Genomic DNA, 23,187 nt, shown 5'->3' with positions numbered 1-23,187 from the left:
ACATTTACACACGATTCTGCTCAGCGTCTTCTCTATACCTTGCTATCCACAGATCGAACTGCATGTTTAGCATGGTAGGTTCCCTTTAAAGGGGTATCCCTATCTCAGTGGTGGGCCCTGCACACAAGGCTCTCCATTCATTTATAGATTTCCAAAAATTAGACATCAATCCTACTGGGCGATTTTTGGAACTTTTAACAAATCAATGTGAGACATGTGTGGCCACACATGCCCAGACAGGACAGCGGTACATCATCAGGCCCAGCTCTCCAGACAGAAGTGGGTCCCACCGATCGAACAAGTATCCATCAAACATTTATGCTGACGAATAGTGTTGAGCGATACCTTCCGATATCAGGAAATATCGTATCGGATTGGATCGGGCCGATACCCAAAAAGTATCGGATATCGCCGATTCCGATACCGGAAACCAATGCAAGTCAATGGGACACAAATATCGGAATGAAAATAAACCCTTTCTTTCCTTGTAGGTTAATTCTACATGAAGTAAAACAACTAAGAATAATGTAGAATGACATGAAAAGCCGGCAATTCATCAGCGGCATTCACCGGTACCCGACAATTTACAACAGAAAGAATAGAGCTTCACACATAGATTAGATAGATAGAAACATGTCAGTCACATATATATGAAGTACAGTGACAGTGTTGCTTACTGTACTTGTCATTTAGTGTAAAGGATTTATTAAAAAAAATATTAGTGTTTTCATGCACCGTCTCTTTAAAAAAGCCGGCCGGCAATTCAGCATCTGTACCCGACAATTTATAACAGACAGAATAGAGCTTCACACATAGATTAGATAGATAGAAACATGTCAGTCACATATATAAGAAGTACAGTGACAGTGTTGCTTACAGAACTTGTCATTTAGTGTAAAGGATTTATTTAAAAAAATAGTGTTTTCATGCACCGTCTCTTTAAGAAAGCCGGCCGGCAATTCAGCATCTGTACCCGACAATTTAGAATAGAAGGAATAGAGAATCACACATAGATTAGATAGATAGAAACATGTCAGTCACATATATATGAAGTACAGTGACAGTGTTGATTACTGTACTTGTCATTTAGTGTTAAAATAAAGGATTTATTTAAAAAAAAATTGGCGTGCGGTTCCCCTTAATTTTAGGCTCTAGCGGAGGTTAAGTAGACAGCTGGGGCAAATGTTTGAAGCCTGGGAAGGGGGTAATACCCACGGAGCTTCCCAGGCTACTAATATCAGCCCCCAGCTGAATACCTAGCCTTTACTAGCTATTAAAATGGGGGACCCCCCCAAAAAAATGACGTGGGGTCCCCCCTAATTTAATAGCTAGCACAGGCTAGGCAGACAGCTGGGGGCTGATATTAATAGCCCAGGAAGGGTGCCATGAATATTGGCCCCCTCCCAGGCTAGAAACACCAGCCGTCAGCCGCCCCAGAAATGGCGCATCCATAGGATGCGCCAATTCTGGCACTTAGCCTCGCTCTTCCACGCTGCCCTGGTGCGGTGGCAGGGGGTAATAGGGTTGGGGTTGATGTCAGCTTATAATGCCAGCTGACATCAAGCCCAGGTTAGTAATGGAGAGGCGTCTATAAGACACCCCCATTACTAACCCCATAGTCAAAGTTAAAAGAAAACACAAACACCCAGAGTAAAGTCCTTTAATTGAAATAAAGACACAATTCTTTATTGTTCTAAATTAAACCATACTTACCATCACGCCCATTCCAGCTGAAGCCAACGATCTCCTGCAATAAAAGAAAAATAATAAAGCAACCTCATCCTTACCTTTCGATGGTTCCCAGGACAGCTCCAGCTCTGCTACATCGAGATGACAGGCTGGACCGCAGCAGAAAGCTGCCATCCAGCCTGTCATCCCGCAGACACTGAGAAGCGCAGGCATGCTTGCGCTCCTCAGTGTCTCTCTGTGACGTCATCCAGATGAGCCGAGTTCATGTCCAATGAACTCAGCTCACCTCATGCACGTCACTGACAGCGTGGGAAAATTCTCCTGCACTCAGCGCTTCAGCGTGAGAATTCTCCCACGCTGTCAGTGACATACATGAGGTGAGGTCATGTCCAATGAACTCAGCTCACCTCATGCACGTCACTGACAGCGTGGGAAAATTCTCACGCTGAAGTGCTGAGTGCAGGAGAATTTTCCCACGCTGTCAGTGACGTACATGAAGTGAGCGGAGTTCATTGGACATGACCTCGGCTCATCTGGATGCCGTCACAGCCAGACACTGAGGAGTGGAAGTATGCCTGCGCTTCTCAGTGTCTGCGGGATGACAGGATGGATGGCAGCGTTCTGCTGCGGTCCAGCCTGTCATCTCGATGTAGCAGAGCTGAAGCTGTCGTGGGAGCCATGGAAAGGTAAGGATGAGGTTGCTTTATTATTTTACTTTTATTGCAGGAGATCGTTGGCTTCAGCTGGAATGGGCGTGGTGGTAAGTATGGTTTAATTTAGAACAATAAAGAATTGTGTGTTTATTTCAATTAAAGGACTTTTTTCTGGGTGTTGTGTTTTTTTAAATACTTTACTAGAAATTCATGGTGGTCATGTCTAATATTGGCGTGACCCCATGAATTTTGGGCTTAGGGCCAGCTGATAATGCCAAGCTGGCCTTAACCCCTTTATTACCCAGTGAGCCACCGCACCAGGGCCCTGGATGAGTTGGGTACAGCGCCAGAAGATGGCGCTTCTATGAACGCGCCATTTTCTGGGGCGGCTGCGGACTGCAATTTGCAGCGGGGGTGGCCCAGAAAGCTTGGGCCTCCCTGCGCTGCGGATTCCAGCCCCCAGCTGCCTAGTTGTATCTGGCTGGGCACAAAAATAGGGCGAAGCCCCACGCATTTTTTTTTTTAAATTATTTCATGAAATTCATGGAATAATTAAGAAAAAAAGGGCTTCCCTATATTGTTGTGTCCAACCAGGTACAAATAGGCAGCTGGTGGTTGGGGGCAGCCCATTCCTGCCTGCTGTACCTGGCTGGACACAAATATAGTGCGAAGCCCCACGTCAATTTTTTTTTAATTATTTCATGAAATAATTTTTTTAAAAAAGGGCTTCCCTATATTGTTGTGTCCGGCCAGGTACAAATAGGCAGCTGGTGGTTGGGGGCAGCCTGTTCCTGCCTGCTGTACCTGGCTGGACACAAATATAGGGCGAAGCCCCACGTCAATTTTTTTTAAAATAAGTCCTTTATTTTAACACTAAATGACATTTGAGGAGTTAATAAAGATGCAGTCCCTAAATTATTATTTATTTTTTAATTAATTTTTCCCAAAACTTTTGACGTGGGCTTCGCCATATTTTTGTATGCCAGCCAGGTACAGCATCCAGCTTCTATGAACGCGCCATTTTCCGGGGTGGCTGCGCACTGCAATTTTCAGCGGGGGGAGGGGGGGGGGGCAGAAAGCTTGGGCCTCCCTGCGCTGCAGATTCCATCCCCCAGCTGCCTAGTTGTACCTGGCTGGACACAAAAATAGGGAGAAGCTTCACGTATTTTTTTTTTTTAATTATTTCATGAAATTCATGAAATAATTAAGAAAAAAAGGGCTTCCCTATATTGTTGTGTCCAACCAGGTACAAATAGGCAGCTGGTGGTTGGGGGCAGCCCGTTCCTGCCTGCTGTACCTGGCTGGACACAAATATAGTGCGAAGCCCCACGTCAATTTTTTTTAAATCATTTCAGGAAATTCATGAAATAATTTAAAAAAATTGATGTGGGGCTTCGCCCTATATTTGTGTCCAGTCAGGTACAGCAGGCAGGAACGGGCTGCCCCCAACCACCAGCAGCCTATTTGTACCTAGCCGGACACAACAATATAGGGAAGCCCTTTTTTTCTGAATTATTCCATGAATTTCATGAATTTAAAAAAAAAAAAACGTGGAGCTTCGCCCTATTTTTGTGTCCAGCCAGGTACAACTAGGCAGCTGGGGGCTGGAATCTGCAGCGCAGGGAGGCCCAAGCTTTCTGGGCCCCACCCGCTGCAAATTGCAGTCCGCAGCCGCCCCGGAAAATGGCGCGTTCATAGAAGCGCCATCTTCTGGCGCTGTACCCAACTCATCCAGGGCCCTGATGCGGTGGCTCACTGGGTAATAAAGGGGTTAAGGCCAGCTTGGCATTATCAGCTGGCCCTAAGCCCGAAATTCATGGGGTCACGCCAATATTAGACATGACCACCATGAATTTCTAGTAAAGTATTTAAAAAAAACACAAACACCCAGAAAAAAGTCCTTTAATTGAAATAAACACACAATTCTTTATTGTTCTAAATTAAACCATACTTACCATCACGCCCATTCCAGCTGAAGCCAACGATCTCCTGCAATAAAAGAAAAATAATAAAGCAACCTCATCCTTACCTTTCCATGGCTCCCACGACGGCTCCAGCTCTGCTACATCGAGATGACAGGCTGGACCGCAGCAGAACGCTGCCATCCAGCCTGTCATCCCGCAGACACTGAGAAGCGCAGGCATACTTCCACTCCTCAGTGTCTGGCTGTGACGGCATCCAGATGAGCCGACAATGAACTCGGCTCACCTCATGTACGTCACTGACAGCGTGGGAGAATTCTCCTGCACTCAGCGCTTCAGCGTGAGAATTTTCCCACGCTGTCAGTGACGTGCATGAGGTGAGGTCATGTCCCATGAACTCGGCGCACCTCATGCACATCACTGACAGCGTGGGAGAATTCTCACGCTGAAGCGCTGAGTGCAGGAGAATTTTCCCACGCTGTCAGTGACGTGCATGAGGTGAGCTGAGTTCATTGGACATGACCTCGGCTCATCTGGATGACGTCACAGAAAGACACTGAGGAGCGCAAGCATGCCTGCGCTTCTCAGTGTCCGCGGGATGACAGGCTGGATGGCAGCGTTCTGCTGCGGTCCAGCCTGTCATCTCGATGTAGCAGAGCTGAAGCTGTCCTGGGAACCATGGAAAGGTAAGGATGAGGTTGCTTTATTATTTTACTTTTATTGCAGGAGATCGTTGGCTTCAGCTGGAATGGGTGTGGCGGTAAGTATGGTTTAATTTAGAACAATAAAGAATTGTGTCTTTATTTCAATTAAAGGACTTTTTTCTGGGTGTTTGTGTTTTTTTTTAAATACTTTACTAGAAATTCATGGCGGTCATGTCTAATATTGGCGTGACCCCATGAATTTCGGGCTTAGGGCCAGCGGATAATGCCAAGCTGGCCTTAACCCCTTTATTACCCAGTGAGCCACCGCACCAGGGCCCTGGATGAGTTGGGTACAGCGCCAGAAGATGGCGCTTCTATGAACGCCCCATTTTCCGGGGCGGCTGCGGACTGCAATTTGCAGCGGGTGGGACCCAGAAAGCTTGGGTCTCCCTGCGCTGCAGATTCCAGCCCCCAGCTGCCTAGTTGTACCTGGCTGGACACAAAAATAGGGCGAAGCGCCACACATTTTTTTTTTTAATTATTTCATGAAATTCATGGAATAATTAAGAAAAAAAGGGCTTCCCTATATTGTTGTGTCCGGCTAGGTACAAATAGGCAGCTGGTGGTTGGGGGCAGCCCGTTCCTGCCTGCTGTACCTGGCTGGACACAATTATAGGGCGAAGCCCCACATAATTTTTTTTTAATTATTTCATGAATTTCCTGAAATAATTAAAAAAAAATTGACGTGGGGCTTCACACTATATTTGTGTCCAGCCAGGTACAGCAGGCAGGAACGGGCTGCCCCCAACCACCAGCTGCCTATTTGTACCTAGCCGGACACAACAATATAGGGAAGCCCTTTTTTTCTTAATTATTCCATGAATTTCATGAAATAATTAAAAAAAAAAAAACGTGGAGCTTCTCCCTATTTTTGTGTCCAGCCAGGTACAACTAGGCAGCTGGGGGATGGAATCTGCAGCGCAGGGAGGCCCAAGCTTTTTGCCCTCCCCCCCCCCCGCTGAAAATTGCAGTCCGCGGCCGCCCCGGAAAATGGCGCGTTCATAGAAGCTGGATGCTGTACCTGGCTGGCATACAAAAATATGGCGAAGCCCACGTCAAAAGTTTTGGGAAAAATTTATTAAAAAATAAATAATAATTTAGGGACTGCATCTTTATTAAGTCCTCAAATGTCATTTAGTGTTAAAATAAAGGATTTATTTAAAAAAAAAATGGCGTGGGATCCCCCATAATTTTAGTCTCTAGCGGAGGTTAAGCAGACGGCTGGGGCAGATGTTTGAAGCCTGGGAAGGGGGTAAAACCCACGGAGCTTCCCAGGCTACTAATATCAGCCCCCAGCTGAATACCTAGCCTTTACTAGCTATTAAAATGGGGGACCCCCCAAAAAAAAATGACGTGGGGTCCCCTCTATTTTAATAGCTAGCAAAGGCTAGGCAGACAGCTGGGGGCTGATATTAATAGCTCAGGAAGGGTGCCATGAATATTGGCCCCCTCCCAGGCTAGAAACACCAGCCGTCAGCCGCCCCAGAAATGGCGCATCCATAGGATGCGCCAATTCTGGCACTTAGCCTCGCTCTTCCACGCTGCCCTGGTGCGGTGGCAGGGGGTAATAGTGGTGGGGTTCATGTCAGCGCCAGCTGCCATGAAGCCCAGGTTAGTAATGATGGCCGTCTATATGACACCCCCATTACTAACCTACAAAGTGTTAAAAAGAAAAAACACACTACACCCAGAAAAAAATAATTTATTTGAAATAAAACACCATTTTATTTAATTCTTAGTTTACTAAAAAAAAATAGTTACCTGTCCACGTTCCTGCGCTGATCTCCCATGCACAGCTGTCACATCTGGAGATGGTGACAGCTGTGCATGGCTGCTGTAAGCTCACGCTGCCGGGAACACGTCCGCTCCCGGCAGCGGGAGCCACTGACTGAGGTCACCGGAGTGCATTCAGGCAGCGCAGCTCCGGAGACCTCCTTTACGGCAGTGCTGTACCGTGGGAATTTCTCACGATACAGCAGTGCCGTAAAGGAGCTAACCGGAGCAGCGCTGCCTGAACTCCGGCGAACCCGCTTATGCAATGACGGGGCTGCTTTACGGCCCCGTCATTCTAGCGGCGGCAGCGGTTCAGAGCGGTCACATTCTATGTGGCTGCTCTGAACTGGAGATCTTCGTGGGACACTCGTGGACTACTACGGAGGGGTAAGGATAAGGTTGTGGTTTATTATTTTATATTTTATTACAGGAGATCGATGGCTTCGGGGAATTAGGTGTCTTGGTGAGTATAGGTGTAGTTTTTTATTTTTTACTTTATTTTAGGTGGCGATCGGCGGGGACAGGTAATGTATGAACTAATTTCTTTTAGGTAACCACTGGCCACCAATGACATGTATTTAACATTTATTGGGGACACAGTAGGGCAATTTAAATAGCAGGATCAGGCTGATGGGAACTACTGCTCCCATCGAGCTGATCCTGCTGGCAGGAGTGGACGGGGGACAGACATAGGCCGATGGGAGTAGTAGTGTCACATCGGCCTATGTCAGCCTGCACGCACACACCCGCAGACATCACACAGACACCGCACACACCCGCACACACACACCCCGCACACACACCCCGCACACACACCCCGCACACACACCCCGCACACACTAATCATGACGGGTCTGGGAGGTGAGGCTGACCTGTGCGGCCGTGGGAAAGTTCATGTGAGTTCATGCAGTCAAGCATGAACTCACATGAACCCTCTGAGGGCACCGCGGCTACTTCAAATGAACAGCTGATCGGCATCACCTGATACCTCAGCTGTTCATTTGAAATAACCGGCGGGAAAGCGCAGCACAGAACGGGAAAGCCGGCGGTGAAGTCTTTTCACTGCCGGCTTCCCCGCCCGGGTCCTTCGCTCCTTGGTGCTGCGCTCCCCGCCCGGTCCTAATTTACGATCGGGATGGGAGGTGGCGAGGGGAGCGGAGGATCGGGGTGGGAGGCTGCGGGGAAGCAGTATGGGGCTGCGTGATTGTTTAAAAGCCGGCGGCTTTTTACCGCGCGCCGGCTTTTAAACAATCAGGAGAATTCTCCCACGCTGGGATGGCATTCTGATGACAAGCTGGATCGCAGCTGAGCGCTGCCATCCAGCTTGTCATCCTTCAGAGACACTGCAGAGCGCAGGCATTATGGGAACTTCCGATTCCGGTATTCGATATTATAAAAGTATCGGAATTAAGTATCGGAATTCCGATACAGTGAATATCGGCCGATACCCGATATTTCAGTATCGGAATGCTCAACACTACTGACGAAGCCTCCTGCCGAAACGCGCATCGGGGTGGGTGCGCGTTCATCCAAGGATCACACTGCCCCATTTGGCTACACTGACAAAAGGTATGAATGGATATTTATCAATCTTTAATAGATTCTCATATCACTGTACCTTCATATAGATGATATAGACATTGATCTAGGCCACATTGGATGTTGCAATGATCGTATACAAGTGGCATTTTGTACACTGCTCAAAAAATAAAGGGAACACTTAAACAACAGAATATAACTCCAAGTGAATCAAACTTCTGTGAAAATAAACTGTCCTCTTAGGAAGCAACACTGATTGACAATCAATTTCACATGCTGTTGTGCAAATGGAATAGACAATAGATGGAAATTATTGGCAATTATCAAGACACCCTCAATAAAGGAGTGGTTCTGCAGGTGGGGACCACAGACCCCATCTCAGTACCAATGCTTTCTGGCTGATGTTTTGGTCACTTTTGAATGTTGGTTGTGCTTTCACACTCGTGGTAGCAAGAGACGGACTCGACAACCCACAGAAGTTGCTCAGGTAGGGCAGCTTATCCAGAATGACACATCAATGCGAGCTGTGGCAAGAAGGTTTGCTGTGTCTGTCAGCGTAGTGTCCAGAGGCTGGAGGCGCTACCAGGAGACAGGCCAGTACACTAGGAGACGTGGAGGGGGCCGTAGGAGGGAGCAGCAGCAGGACCGCTACCTCCGCCTTTGTGCAAGGAGGAACAGGAGGAGCACTGCCAGAGCCCTGCAAAATTACCTCCAGCAGGCCACAAATGTGCATGTGTCTGCACAAACGGTTAGAACCCGACTCCATGAGGGTGGTATGAGGGCCCAACGTCCAAAGATGGGGGTTGTGCTCACAGCCCAACACCGTGCAGGACGCTTGGTATTTGCCACAGAACACCAGGATTGGCAAAGTCGCCACTGGCGCCATGTGTGCTCTTCACAGATGAAAGCAAGTTCACACTGAGCACATGTGACAGACGTGACAGAGTCTGGAGACGCCATGGAGAGCGATCTGTTGCCTGCAACATCCTTCAGCATGACCAGCTTGGCAGTGGGTCAGTAATGGTGTGGGGTGGCATTTCTTTGGAGGCCCCCCACAACCTTCCATGTGCTCGCCAGAGGTAGCCTGACTGCCATTAGGTACCGAGATGAGATCCTCAGACCCCTTGTGAGACCATACGCTGGTGCAGTTGGCCCTGGGTTCCTCCTAATGCAGGACAATGCCAGACCTCATGTGGCTGGAGTGTGTCAGCAGTTCCTGCAAGATGAAGGCATTGAAGCTATGGACTGGCCCGCCCGTTCCCCAGATCTGAATCCAATTGAGCACATCTGAGACATCATGTCTCGCTCCATCCACCAACGTCACGTTGCACCACAGACTGTCCAGGAATTGGCAGATGCTTTAGTCCAGGTCTGGGAGGAGATCCCACAGGAGACCATGGATCGCAACCTCATCAGGAGCATGCCCAGGCGTTGTAGGGAGGTCATACAGGCACGTGGAGGCCACACACAATACTGAGCCTCATTTTGACTTGTTTTAAGGACATTACATCAAAGTTGGATCAGGCTGTAGTGTGTTTCTCCACTTTAATTTTGGTGTGGGGGGAGAGGGGGGGGGGGGGGGGGAGAGACTTCAAATCCAGGCCTCCATTGGTTAATAAATTTGGTTTCCATTGATGATTTTTGTGTGATTTTGTTGTCAGCACATTCCACTTTGTACAGAACAAAGTATTCAATGAGAATATTTCATTCATTCAGATCTAGGATGTGTTATTTGAGTGTTCCCTTTATTTTTTTGAGCAGTGCATTTACATTGATGTTGTCTTTGCATTAATATGGGTTAATATCAGTGTTTGATCCCTGTACGTATGCCTATTTGTTGCATGCGTGCATTTTAATTCCTTCCCCTCTCCCTGTATCTGATCTTTTGAATAAATGTATTGTATATTACATCAATACTTGGGATGTTAGTTTATTTTTGGTTTTTGATATACAGTGCTGGCCAAAAGTATTGGCACCCCAGCAATTCTGTCAGATAATACTCAGTTTCTTCCTGAAAATGATTGCAATCACAAATTCTTTGCTATTATTCTCTTCATTTAATTTGCTTGCAAGGAAAAAAACACAAAAGAGAATGAAGCAAAAATCAAATCATTGATCATTTCACACAAAACTCCAAAAAATGGGCCAGACAAAAGTATTGGCACCCTCAGCCTAATACTTGGTTGCACAACCTTTAGCCAAAATAACTGCGAACAACTGCTTCTGGTAACCATCAATGAGTTTCTTACAATGCTCTGCTGGAATTGTAGACCATTCATCTTTGGCAAACTGCTCCAGGTCCCTGATATTTGAAGGGTGCTTTCTCCAAACTGCCATTTTGAGATCTCTCCACAGGTGTTCTACGGGATTCAGGTCTGGACTCATTGCTGGCCACCTTAGAAGTCTCCAGTGCTTTCTCTCAAACCATTTTATAGTGCTTTTGGAAGTGTGTTTTGGGTCATTGTCCTGCTGGAAGACCCATGACCTCTGAGGGAGACCCAGCTTTCTCACACTGGGCCCTACATTATGCTGCAAAATTTGTTGGTAGTCTTCAGACTTCATAATGCCATGCACACGGTCAAGCAGTCCAGTGCAGAGGAAGCAAAGCAACCCCAAAACATCTGGGAACCTCTGCCATGATTGACTGTAGGGACCGTGTTCTTTTATTTGAATGCCTCTTTTTTTTCCTGTACACTCTATGTTGATGCTTTTTCCCAAAAAGCTCTACTTTTGTCTCATCTGACCAAAGAACATTCTTCCAAAACGTTTTAGGCTTTCTCAGGTAAGTTTTGGCAAACTCCAGCCTGGCTTTTTTATGTCTCGGGGTAAGAAGTGGGGTCTTTCTGGGTATCCTACCATACAGTCCCTTTTCATTCAGATGCCGACGGATAGTACGGGTTGACACTGTTGTACCCTCGGACTGCAGGGCAGCTTGAACTTGGTTGGATGTTAGTCGAGGTTCTTTATCCACCATCCGCACAATCTTGCGTTGAAATCTCTCGTCAATTTTTCTTTTCCGTCCACATCTAGGGAGGTTAGCCACAGTGCCATGGGCTTTAAACTTCTTGATGACACTGCGCAAGGAAGACACCGGAACATTCAGGTCTTTGGAGATGGACTTGTAGCCTTGAGATTGCTCATGTTTCCTCACAATTTGGTTTCTCAAGTCCTAAGACAGTTCTTTGGTCTTCTTTCTTTTCTCCATGCTCAATGTGGTACACACAAGGACACAGGACAGAGGTTGAGTCAACTTTAATCCATGTTAACTGGCTGCAAGTGTGATTTAGTTATTGCCAACACCTGTTAGGTGCCACAGGTAAGTTACAGATGCTGTTAATTACACGAATTAGAGAAGCATCACATGATTTTTCAAACAGTGCCAATACGTTTGTCCACCCCCCTTTTTTAGGTTTGGTGTGGAATTATATCCAATTTGGCTTAGGACAATTCTTTTTGTGTTTTTTCATTGAAGACAAATTGAATGAAGAGAATAATACTAAAGAATTTGTGATTGCAATCATTTTCAGGAAGAAACTGAGTATTATCTGACAGAATTGCAGGGGTGCCAATACTTTTGGCCAGCACTGTAGTAGTGATTTATCCCTTTTTAGTAAGTCCTATATAGTGCATGTGATAGAACCTAATGGCAAAAATGCAAACTATTAGTAATATGCATATATTTTCCATGAGTCTCTTATGGTGTTTATCGTACACCCCATAAATGTTTCAAGATAGGAATACCTCTTAAATAATTCTGTTCAAGGAACCCTAACAGGAGACTAAATAGATCTGGGTAACTACAGATGAAAACTTTCAAGATGGAGACCGTAGCAGGAAAGGGACTAAAGAAAGTTGTACATCTTGTGGTGGGAAATCTCCAGGCACCTAGTCGTGAGAGAGCAATACGACTTCTTGTCACGAGGAGAACAATAACTAAATGGAAGCATCTGCTCCTTTTCGGCTGAGCTTGCAATCTGCCAGGACGTGTAGTACATCACAGGCTGCAATCTGATCTGTTCTCCATGTACAGGGGAGGGCTCGTTCTTTGTGCCGCTTCACATACAATCGTCTTAATTCAGTTCACAGCCAATTATACCGCTATAAATCTCCTTAATACAAAAGATAAGTCTAAAACGTTTAGCTAAATATCCCGAAATCTCTCTGCTTAACAGGCGCTGCCATGAGAAAGAGGCCGGGCCTGGGATTAGGCCTCGCGCAATAACACCACACGTAGCAGCTGTGGAGAAGGCTCTGGCCGAGAGCACACCAGGCCTCAGACAGCTACGTCTCGAGGGGCAACTGTGGAGGGGCTTGCCTCTTACACCCCCCAGGGTAATTTATTAGTTTTGATTCAATTTCGCCTCCAGCGATGCCCAGATGTTATTTACAGAGCCAGTACCCAGGTTATAGCCAACGTAATACAGTTAATGCCCCCGAAAACAAAGCATGGCAATGCGATATGAAGATGTGGCAACTAGACCACCAGCTGTCCTCTCGCAGTGGAGAGACAGGCACACTTCATTACATTGCCGCATATTTAGCATCAACACTCTTTCTTGCCCTTAGCAACCAATCACAGCTCAGCTTTCATTTTACCAAAGTCATTTATGAAATGAAAGCCAAGATCTGATTGGTTGCTGTAGGCAACAAAGAGTGATGGTAGAGGAGGACCAACGAGTTCTGAATCAGTCATTTTAGTAATGTAATGGAGGGAGGACTATTAGGGACATGGCACATCCTTGTTGAGATCAATTTGGATAATACTAGAATGCCTACTCTGACCAAATATTTCATATAACAAATGTCAGATCTGGATCACATTTGACCCTGGAAGTAGGGTCCTTAAAAGGGGCCCTTCAGTAGGCCATACACAAGAGATGTGATATCTTTACTGAATCCCCCCATACACAGGAGCACTCGGCTGAGCATTCAATAGAGCAGAAAGCCACTGCAGGCAGCAACTTTTCTCCACTGGGAACAATAGGATCAGGCGGTGAAATTCCATCTGCCCCGTCCTTCTCAGATGATGTCGGGAAGCCCTCGTTCACCAGTTGCACCAGAATTATTGGGGTCAACCGACTTTCATCTGGTGTATGGCAGCCTTTAGGCTCACCATCTGCCAACAAAGAATACAGAAATATCAAAATATATAAAAGTATCCAGACCCAAAAGTCCTTCTAGATATCATTTCACAGTGCTAATAAATGATATAATCTCAGAAGCTTCAATTGATTTCATGTCAAACCAGCACTGTGTTCTGGAGATACATGGGTTGTTATGTTCTTCTCTGCAAATATACCATCATGGAAAAGCGCAGGTTATCTATTTTTTTTTTTTTTGTAAATTATTAACAGGAAAAAGAGCAAAAAAAAAAATTTTTTTTAAAAAAAGGACCAATGAAGAACTCTGACATTACCATATTACCATTACAGGGGGGGTGGGGTTTAAAGCTTGAACAATATTGTACTGCGAGACCTTTACAAATAAAGGAATGGGAAGACGGGGGATGGGAGGGGGTACTCGCTGGTGACAGCTCCCAATTTTGGAAGAGGGTTTCAACGGATGTCCAAAGTGCCATACAAGAGTATATGGTTCCAAAGAAAATCCAAATTTTTATCAACCAGATTAGGTGGTCATAAAGGAGTAGATGTACCACCAGCTATTAGCATGGACCTCTGGCAGACAATTAGGTTATCACCCTTTACTGAAAGTCAGATTTTCCACTAGTGCAGCCAGTTATGGAAAGTAAAGTTATGGGATTAGCCGGACCACAGCTGTGTCATGTCTGTAGGTTAGACCACCCACATTCCCCCCTTATTTATGACAAGTAGACAACTTTACTGCAGTTAATCGACAAATGACCCGACTGAAAAAAAAACAGATTACCGCCATCCTCCTGAGAACCACATTATATATTAATAAAGGCGCAGGTAAAAAAAAAAAAAAAAAAAAGCATTGTCATAATCTCCCAGCAGACCAGGGAAGATCTCATCGTCCGTCTCATGGACATTCATTGCAGAAAAGACCTTGGAGTTATTAGATTTTCAGAAGGATCTGTGCCAAAAGTGGCACAAAGATCAGAACCAGATATTCCAGCTCACAGCACGAGGGAGGCTCCGTAACGTCACCTAGAAGAACGCAACGAGAAGCCGGTGGGAACATTTACTGCAAAGGCACCTGCCGTAACTTAACGGAGAAATACACCTGAGCTAGGAGGATATTAGAGACGAAAAAGGGTCCACAATCAGAAGAAGTCCACCTGGTACTGATCTGCTGGAAGTTTTATCGTGGAAATCCTACAGATTTCACCCATTGTATTACAAACTATGGAATCAGTGATAAGAACCCACAGCATAAATTGACAAGGGCTGGTAAAAGGAACGTGTCATCAGAAAAATTCCCTATTGTTTATATCAGTTTATTGTGTTACCTGTGTGTTTTTTTCATATAATAAGCTTTATTAAAACAAAATAAAAAAAATTAAGCAATCAGTTTTTACAGTGGCAACTGGGACTATTTTAGTCTCATAATTCCTTTTCCTTTATGGAGTTTATAGTAGAAGATTATAATGACAGGTATCACCTGTATATAGGCCTGAGGCTCCACCATCCACAATAATGGATGTCACATCTGACCCTGCTCCCCCCCTCCATTCAAAATGAACGACGAGCGGTGGCAGCGCTGGGGGTCTGCGTCTACTCATCTTCTTTTTCACTTTTACATTGCAGGTTTTGCACATATAATTCATCCAGTTATTCTATGGCTAACTTTTCACTCTAAGGCTTACGCTATGTGCCCACAATGCAGAAATGCTCCGGATTTTTCCTGAGCGTTTCTGCATCTCCCTGGCAGAAAAAACGCATGCGGATTGTACATGCGTTTTTCCTGCCAGGGACATGCGGATGTGAAGCGTTCTTCACATGCATTTCCGCATGCGGGTTGTCAAGCGCTTTCCAAGCGATTTTATCATCACTTGGAAAGTGCTTGACAACTTGGTCACACTATATAAATCCATGCAACTGGCATAGATTTATATAGTGTGACCGTAAAGAATGGTAAAAAAATAAATATTATACTTACCTTCTGATGGTCCCCGGTGTCCTTATCCGATCCGTCCGGTGTCTAGCGGTGGTCTAAAAGGACTTGCCATGACGTCATTAAGTCATGTGACGGGTCACGCAACCACTGACGTCGGTGGTCGCGTGACCAGTCACATGATAAAATGACGTCATGGAAGGTCCTTTCAGACCACCGCGAGCCGTACAAGAGACCGGACGCAGCGGAGAAAAGACCGGGGGCCATCAGAAGGTAAGTATAATGGGGTTTTTTTTTAACCATTTTTAATCTTTTTTTTTCAACTATTAACTTGGTCACACTATATATGCCGGTTGCATGGATTTATATAGTGTGACCAAGTTGTCAAGCACTTTCCAAGTGATGCTAAAATCGCTTGGAAAGCACTTGACAACCCGCATGCGGAAATGCATGTGAAAAACGCTTCACTTATGCTTGTTCCTGGCAGGAAAAACGCATGTAAATTCTGCATGCGTTTTTTTCTGCCAGGGAGATGCAGAAACGCTCAGGAAAAATCCGGAGCATTTCTGCATCGTGGGCACTTAGGCTGTGTGCCCACTATGCATTTTTTTAAGCGTTTCCGCAGCGGCAATTCCGCTGCAGAAACGCTTAAAAACGCTTGGGAAAAGGTCTGCTATGTTCCCCAATGATAATCCGCATGTGCTGTACACATACTGCGGAAATTTCCGCTGCAGATTATCACTGCTGAAGAATCTTCAGCACTACCAATTATTTTGCGGAATTGCGGCGTTTTCGCCGCCATTGACTTGCATTGAATCGCATAATATCTGCATCACTGGATCTGTACATGCGGTTCAATGTGCGGATGGACCCATGTTTGGAGAAGAGGAGACTCTCCTCCAGACCCGGGTACCATAGTACCGCTGACGTCGGTGGTCACGTGACTCGTCACATGACTAAATGACGTCATGGTAGATCCTTTTAGACCATCGCGAGTTGCCGGGGAGCCAGGACACATCGCTATGGAGACCAGGGGCCATCAGAAGGCAAGTATAATGTATTTTTTTTTTTACAGGTACTAAGGTACCCGGGTCTGGAGGAGAGTCTCCTCTTCTCCAGACCCAAGTACCATCCGCACATTGAATCGCTTAATATCCGCATGTGCACATGTAGTCATGCTTATGTTATGCGGTTCAATGCAAGTCAATGGCGGCGAAAACACTGCGATTACACAAAATAATTGGTAGTGCTGTGGATTTTTCCGCAATGATAATCCGCAGCGGAAATTTCCGCAGCATGTGCACAGCACATGCGGATTATCATTGGGGAACATGGCAGGCCTTCTACCAAGCGTTTACGCGTTTCTGCAGCGGAATTGCCGCCGCGGAAAAGCTTAAAAAACGCTTAGTGGGCACACAGCCTAACAGGTCACAGCACTGACATTATAAACATATTTATAGCACTATGCACTTTACAATTCATGTTTATGATATACACTGTGATTTAATTAGGTTTTTGATTATATCTGTGCTCCCTGATACGGCAATAAAATTAAGTAGTTGTATATTACCATCGTTCTGTACCCCCTATGCTTCCTCTCTGTTCTATTGAGAACCTCACCCTGTTTCCCTTACCTGGTTTTATTATCTATGTAATAAACTTTATATCTTATGTCATATACATTTGATGTGTCCCCTTTTTAGGTTATTATATTTACAGACACAAATTACCAACAGCTGTTGGGTCCTAACATGCGGCATTGACATGTTAGTGATTACCTATAGTTAATTTTCAGTCTGCATCTTCATTCATTTACTGTCCCCCTGATATACAGCTTTCAGCCTGATTCAATTTTCAGATTTTTCACTTTTGGGAGTGTCTCTCCAAGTAATATAGGCTGGATGGAAGTCTGTGTCCAGAGTACTGGATCTCCTCACTTGCTTTCAGGCATCAGCTCCAGTACTGTAATTTTCTCACCGCGTTCTTTCCTTGCCTATAGCCTGTTTTCGGTGTTCTCTGAAACACTGTTTCCTGTCCACTACATTTCGGTGTAGAACCCCCCCTCCCTCCTGCTATCACTAACCCTGAGAGAAAGGAGGGGGAGAACAGAGAAGCCATCAGGAGAAGGAGCTCAGAGGAATTTGTAACATTTCTATACAGCACTCCACTAGATAAAGGATTTACAGTTACTCCGCAGTAGGAAAATTTAACTTTTTTTTTTAAAGAAGATTATTTATAAAGTGGCTCAACTTTACATATGCACAACAAAAGAAATTGTTTCCGAAAGATAACGGGTCCAGAAAAATCCCAGCCCCCATCATCAGTACTATCCCACATATCTCCACTTCTGGGAACCTTTAAGAACCCTTAGATTTGTATCAGCAATAACAGCTTTCGGTCTAGTGGCGCTTTAAATGCCAAAGAGCACATTCCATACCATCGGGACAGAAGATCCTCCTCACACAATGAGATCTATATTGAGCCCGGTCTGGACAGCTGGTTGCCACCAGCGAAGCTGAACTTGCCTCCTGGAATTTTTCCAGCACAGATGAGGGTTTTCCATTGCCCAACCGGTTTCTTTGCCTTCATTATTGGACATGTGGTCTAAGTTTAAATGGAAAACTCATTGTCTTCTTAACCCCCTCAGGGAATACACGTTTCTAAGTAAACCGAGTCTGCTCACCAGAAATGAAAAGATGAAGAACGCAACATTTCAGGCATCCATTTGCTTAAAAAGTAACTCTCGCTTTCATTACATAAATCAATAGTGCTCACAAAACAGCTTATTTTCATAATATATCTTCGCAGAGAAATCTATTTCTTTCTTCTCCTGGATTCAATCCATGGGTAAGATCTATTATATTCAATGAAGATAGATTTCCTCCATCACTGAGCTAGGAAATGACAGATGGTACTTTTAAAATTCTATGGAGGAGCTAGAGACAGACATTCTGCTGAAAAGACAGTTACAATTCTTCAAAGAACTTATGAGCACCAACTGTCATCTCTCTGCAATGGGGAAATCTGTATTCACTAAAAACAGATTCTTCCTGTGAATTGAACAGTTCAGGAGGAAAAAGAAGCAGCTTTCTCTGATATGAAAATAAGAAACTTTGTAATATATCTTAACTAATGAAATAAAAGTGAAAATTTACAGCTGCAGCACTACTCTTTGGTGAACCCCAAAAGTCATCTACAGATGCTCGGAACCCAGAGAGGTCCCTTTACCTGTGAGCACCATGTTCAGACATAGCTTATTTTTTATAGTGGGAAATCTAAAATTCACAGAATGATGGATTTGGAGAAGTCTTCAAAACCACATCACACAACAACATTCTGACTGTGTTGCAGGATGATCGCAGCTACAAGTCAGCGACTTGTTTAGGTCCTTACCCAACAGGGCTGTAGAGTCGGCGTCCATTTTGGTGGAGTTGGTATAAAATGGACCGACTCCGACAATATATAATAAATTGGGTACAGTAGTTCAATGCAGTTTGTGGGGAATATTTTTTCAGCAGAATTTGGGAAAGTTATGAAATGTCCTATAAATGTCTGTCCTATTCCTGATCTAAGGGTCTAGACTTTTAGCTGAGATGAATCTGTGCTACAGTAAATTTATCACTTACACATGAGCCATGTATGAGGGAGTCGGAGTCGTGGAGGTTACCGACTCCACAGCCCTGGTTGGCAAGCCAAGGTCCAGAAAGAATAAGATGCCAATCCTGGCTTTTCTAGAACGGTGTGACCAGCGCTGTCCTCAGAGAACACATGCAGACTAGTAGTCCACCAGAGATCCCATTAAGGAGAGGCTTTTGTTTTAGCAAATACTCATCATAAAACAATTCTCTTCTCATCTTCTCTGAGGATCCGCACAAAGAGTTATGTTCAACATAAGACATCAATAAATTGAAAACTGGAAGTCATCATTATCCCTTAAAGTGGCGTGTCCCTACACAATGACACTAGCAGCACTGATTGGGCAGTGTCAGTGTACAAGAACACCCCCCCCAACTGGTATCTCCCAATTATCAATTTATTTATTAATTTCTAATCGGAATAACAGAGCAACAGCTCAAGAGATGACAAGAGATTATATAAGGGGGATGAAAATAATTATCTCCCACAATAGAAATGTGAGTGCAGAATGGTCCGCTTAGCAGCCCACTGAGATTTTACAATAAGACCAAACAAAAAAATTCTCTCTTTCATTGAATGTAAAGTATAGAGATTATGAAATCTAAATATTAAAAAAAATAAGTTAGGAAACTTTTTAGGACTGTATTATTTCCCTCCTGGGATAACATGTGAACCCTGCAGCCAATCATTGGCCTCAGATTGGCAGCAGATGTGATGACCCCAATGAATATTGATCCCAGCAGACTAGCAGGAATACAGCAGAGTGTCCATTATTTTTTTAAACCTTTTTCTGCTTCCCTAGGCAGGACCAAGAATACTGCTGTGTGAACAAGCCAATGACATCATTAGGGCATATGATCTCTGGCCCAGGGTGGGGGGGGGGGCTGTGGTTGATTTCCAGAGTGCATGTATCAGCTCAGTCCATTTAAAGGGATATCGTGAAACCTGATCGATGGCACCGATATCACGGATACAAGAAAGAATTAGATTCCTAAAACTCCTGATACATTACAATGTTCTCCAGGAAGAACTGACTCAACATCTTACCAAAAATAAAAAAGCATTAAAGAATGTACAAAAATAGAAGAAACTGGGAGCCAAAGCATCTACATAAAATGTGCTGCTGATGCCCCAGCGGTTTATGTTATTTCCTATGTATACTTGAAAGTTCTCACTGTCAGACTGTCTTCATCCTTTTGGAGATGACAAAAATGCAAATAAAAGACTCCAGTACAGGTTTCAATTGTTGAAAAATGTATTTCGCTCCTAAATTCTATACATTGTTCACTCTAAAGCAATAAAATAACAAAAAGAGGATCAATCTGTTCCCCCAAGTAGCAGAGGCGGTCTGTAACTAGCACCAGTGAGAACAGTCGCACAATGGACGGCTGCGGAGACATTTGTTTTCAGATGCAACAAACTGCAACTCACCCCCACCCCCGAAACACGAGCCCACCGCAGAAATCCCAGAGAAGGATTTAATTGTGTTCAATACATGCAGAGGAAAGCGCCTACGCTGCATACGGGCAATGGCGCAGCATTTCAAGCAGGAGCCCCACCCCTGCTCCTTAATCACCCCTTTTTGACAAGCTGTTACTAGGTCTATTCTGCCATGTGTTATGTTTATCAAATTCTGGAAAATCGGATTGACAACAAACATAGCCACAGTACTGCGTCCATAGAGGTTGTCTCCAGGTCCACTACACCAAGAGGCAGTTTTTCTGAGCAGGAGACTAGGAAAGCTGGGTGACCTCTTCAGTGATGTGTAATAAGGGTTGTCATCCAGATTTCCCAACACAGGACTTTGTCAGATCTGACAATATATTTAAAAGTAGCAGAAAAATCTGATGCAAAGTTTACCTAGATTGTGCTACATTGTAACCTTACCAACAAGAAGGGATTTTATTCCTGCAGATTTTACACCTTTCTACATTTCAATTGCATCAGAAATGTATAGTGACGATTCATGGGGCCAATCCTGATACAGATCCACTGCAGAAATGCAGTGCATTGCTACAAAAATAAATATAAAATATTAACCCCATGTGTGATCATGTCAGTGGGCTGATCCACACTGATGAAAATAAAGTTGTTTGTCCCGGAGAGATTGTCAAAAATTACCTAAGACCACATAGCCCACTAAGAATTAAAGGGAAGTGGATTCAAAGTATCACAACTGGTGGAACATTTGACAAGGGTGGCCGATCCAATCCCTTAACTTTCCAAAGGGAAAACGTCAGCTGATATCTGATTGGTGGCCAGGAGTAACTACTTCTGATGAATTTCTATTATTGTAGAAGTAGGGAAAGTATTGACACCCCTCCCTGATCTAGATGTTTGCACCATAAAAAAAAAAAAAAAAAAAAAAAGGGAACAAGTTTTTCAGTCCATCCGCAGAAAACGGGTAGAGCTGGAGAAAATGGCCGAGTGTCTTGGAAGAGCTGAAGGGGTTATTGAGATGTGAAAACCAGCAGCAGCGGAGTCTTTGTGCTTCTGCTGCTTGGCTGGAGATGCTGGAAACAGACAATGAGTATTCTGTGTGCGGAGCCCACACCATTGGATGTTTCCCCTGCCCAGAAGCTATGAGGTAATGCCCCTGGAATGTGATGGGGGAAGGGGCGGGAGAGGGGGAATGAGAAGGATTTTTTTTCTCCCCTTAAATTTTCCCAGACTATGAAGGCGAAGCTAATTATCATCCAGAAACACCTTCACCCTCTACAGTGAGGAAACAAAGTAGGTGCGCCTCCATCACTGGCAGTAGCCGCCCGCTGATGGACCACAGCTGATGCCCCCAAGGGCAGATCCACATAAAAACCCTCAACCCATCCCCAAATGTAGATGCTTCCTATATACAGTCAGGTCACAGTCCTGCTGACATTACTGATATTTTTTTTGCTTTTCCCCTTTAAGGCCACTTTAATCCAAAGAACACAGGTAACAGCGGACAGATCCGATCAAAGGGCTCCAGACGTGCGGGAAACATTAACTCTTCCCAGGGAATATCTCAGCATTTCCTGGAGATTAGCGACATAGAAAGGAGGAGGACAACGAACTTTAAAAAGTTGCAAAAAAAAAAAAAAATGGAAACTTTTCTCTGCACCAAATGGAAGAGATTTCCAGAAAATCAGAAACCCCCTTATGGTGAGATGAGAATTATCTCCGCTACTTCACAGAGTTTATTCACTTTAACACAAAAAAAAAAAAAACACAAGTGAAAGTGGAAGCAGGTCCCATTAATCTGCTGGGAAACTGCAAAAAAAAAAATCTGGTGGGAAGAGGCTCCAGAAATAACTTATGAGGCTGCAGCCTCATCTGATACATTGTTGCACTGGAAAGACAGTGACAAATGTAACAATGACAAGTCTGATCGGTTCCTGAAAAAAATAAAATAATAAAAATTGATACATTTCATTGGTTTTGCTAGAAAAAAAAAACAAAAAAGAACAAAGCAGCGCTCGTCCTGCTCGGGGTCTGGTGTCGGCAGCTGCAGGGTGGGAGAGCGGCGCCTGAGGATGCGGTTTACTGCACCGGCCCAGTCCTACTACAACTCCCAACAGGAGAGCTGCGGTGCGGAGGATGTAACGGTCCCGCTCCGGGACTCACCTTGTTCTTCACCTCCGCTGACAGCCCGTACGCCGGTCCCCTGTTGAAGTTGGCCATGTCTGCGCCCTTGCTCTGTCACACGCGGGTCCGGGTCACTGATCTCCTGCGGCGGCTCCGACACTGAACCGGCGCGAACAGAACCTTCTAGTGTCTGCTCCCAACAAGGGATCGCGAGGGGGCGTGTCCTCACGGAGGGGGCGTGTTCTCCACCAAAGAGGGGCGTTACCCTTCTGGTTACAGGATTGATGCGCCTCAGCCAATAAGAACCCAGCGCTGTTGTACGAGGGCGGGGATAAAGTGAAAGCGCTCTCTGATTGGTTGTCGCTTCCTAGAGTTTGGGGGATTATTTATCGGGATTCGGGATGAGAAATTCCCATCGCTAACCCTTCCCCGCCCGGGGGAGAGATTGCGGATTTCAGCTCTGAGGCTGAAGAAGAAGCTGCGCTGTGAATACTGAGCGATGGCTGATACACCGTGCAGTGTAAACGAGATCATCATCTGGTGTTGTGGTAAAGACAATCTCTTTAAGTAAGAGTCAACTTTTGGAGATTTATATATACATTATATATATATATATATATATATTTATATCTAGATATATAGAGAGAGAGAGATCTGGGTCTTAAAATTCAA

At 44.9% G+C, this 23,187-nt stretch overlaps 1 protein-coding gene across 1 annotated transcript in view; it reads right to left on the bottom strand.

Moving 5' to 3' along the window:
- Positions 1-22,756, bottom strand: part of CNN3 (calponin 3) — a 38,027-nt gene extending 15,271 nt beyond the window's left edge. Inside the window, exon 1 of the mRNA XM_073643246.1 lies at positions 22,555-22,756. Within this exon, the coding sequence (XP_073499347.1) occupies positions 22,555-22,611 (57 nt within the window). The 5' untranslated portion in view covers positions 22,612-22,756. The remainder of the gene's footprint in view (positions 1-22,554) is intronic.
- Positions 22,757-23,187: the final 431 nt, after the last annotated feature.

The sequence above is a fragment of the Phyllobates terribilis genome, unplaced genomic scaffold, assembly GCF_046119375.1.
Source record: "Phyllobates terribilis strain yellow unplaced genomic scaffold, ASM4611937v1 Scaffold_8__6_contigs__length_399053987, whole genome shotgun sequence".
NCBI classification, from domain to species: Eukaryota; Metazoa; Chordata; class Amphibia; order Anura; family Dendrobatidae; genus Phyllobates; species Phyllobates terribilis.
Note: the sequence above shows the minus strand (reverse complement) of the source record. Positions and strands in the feature narration are given on the sequence as shown.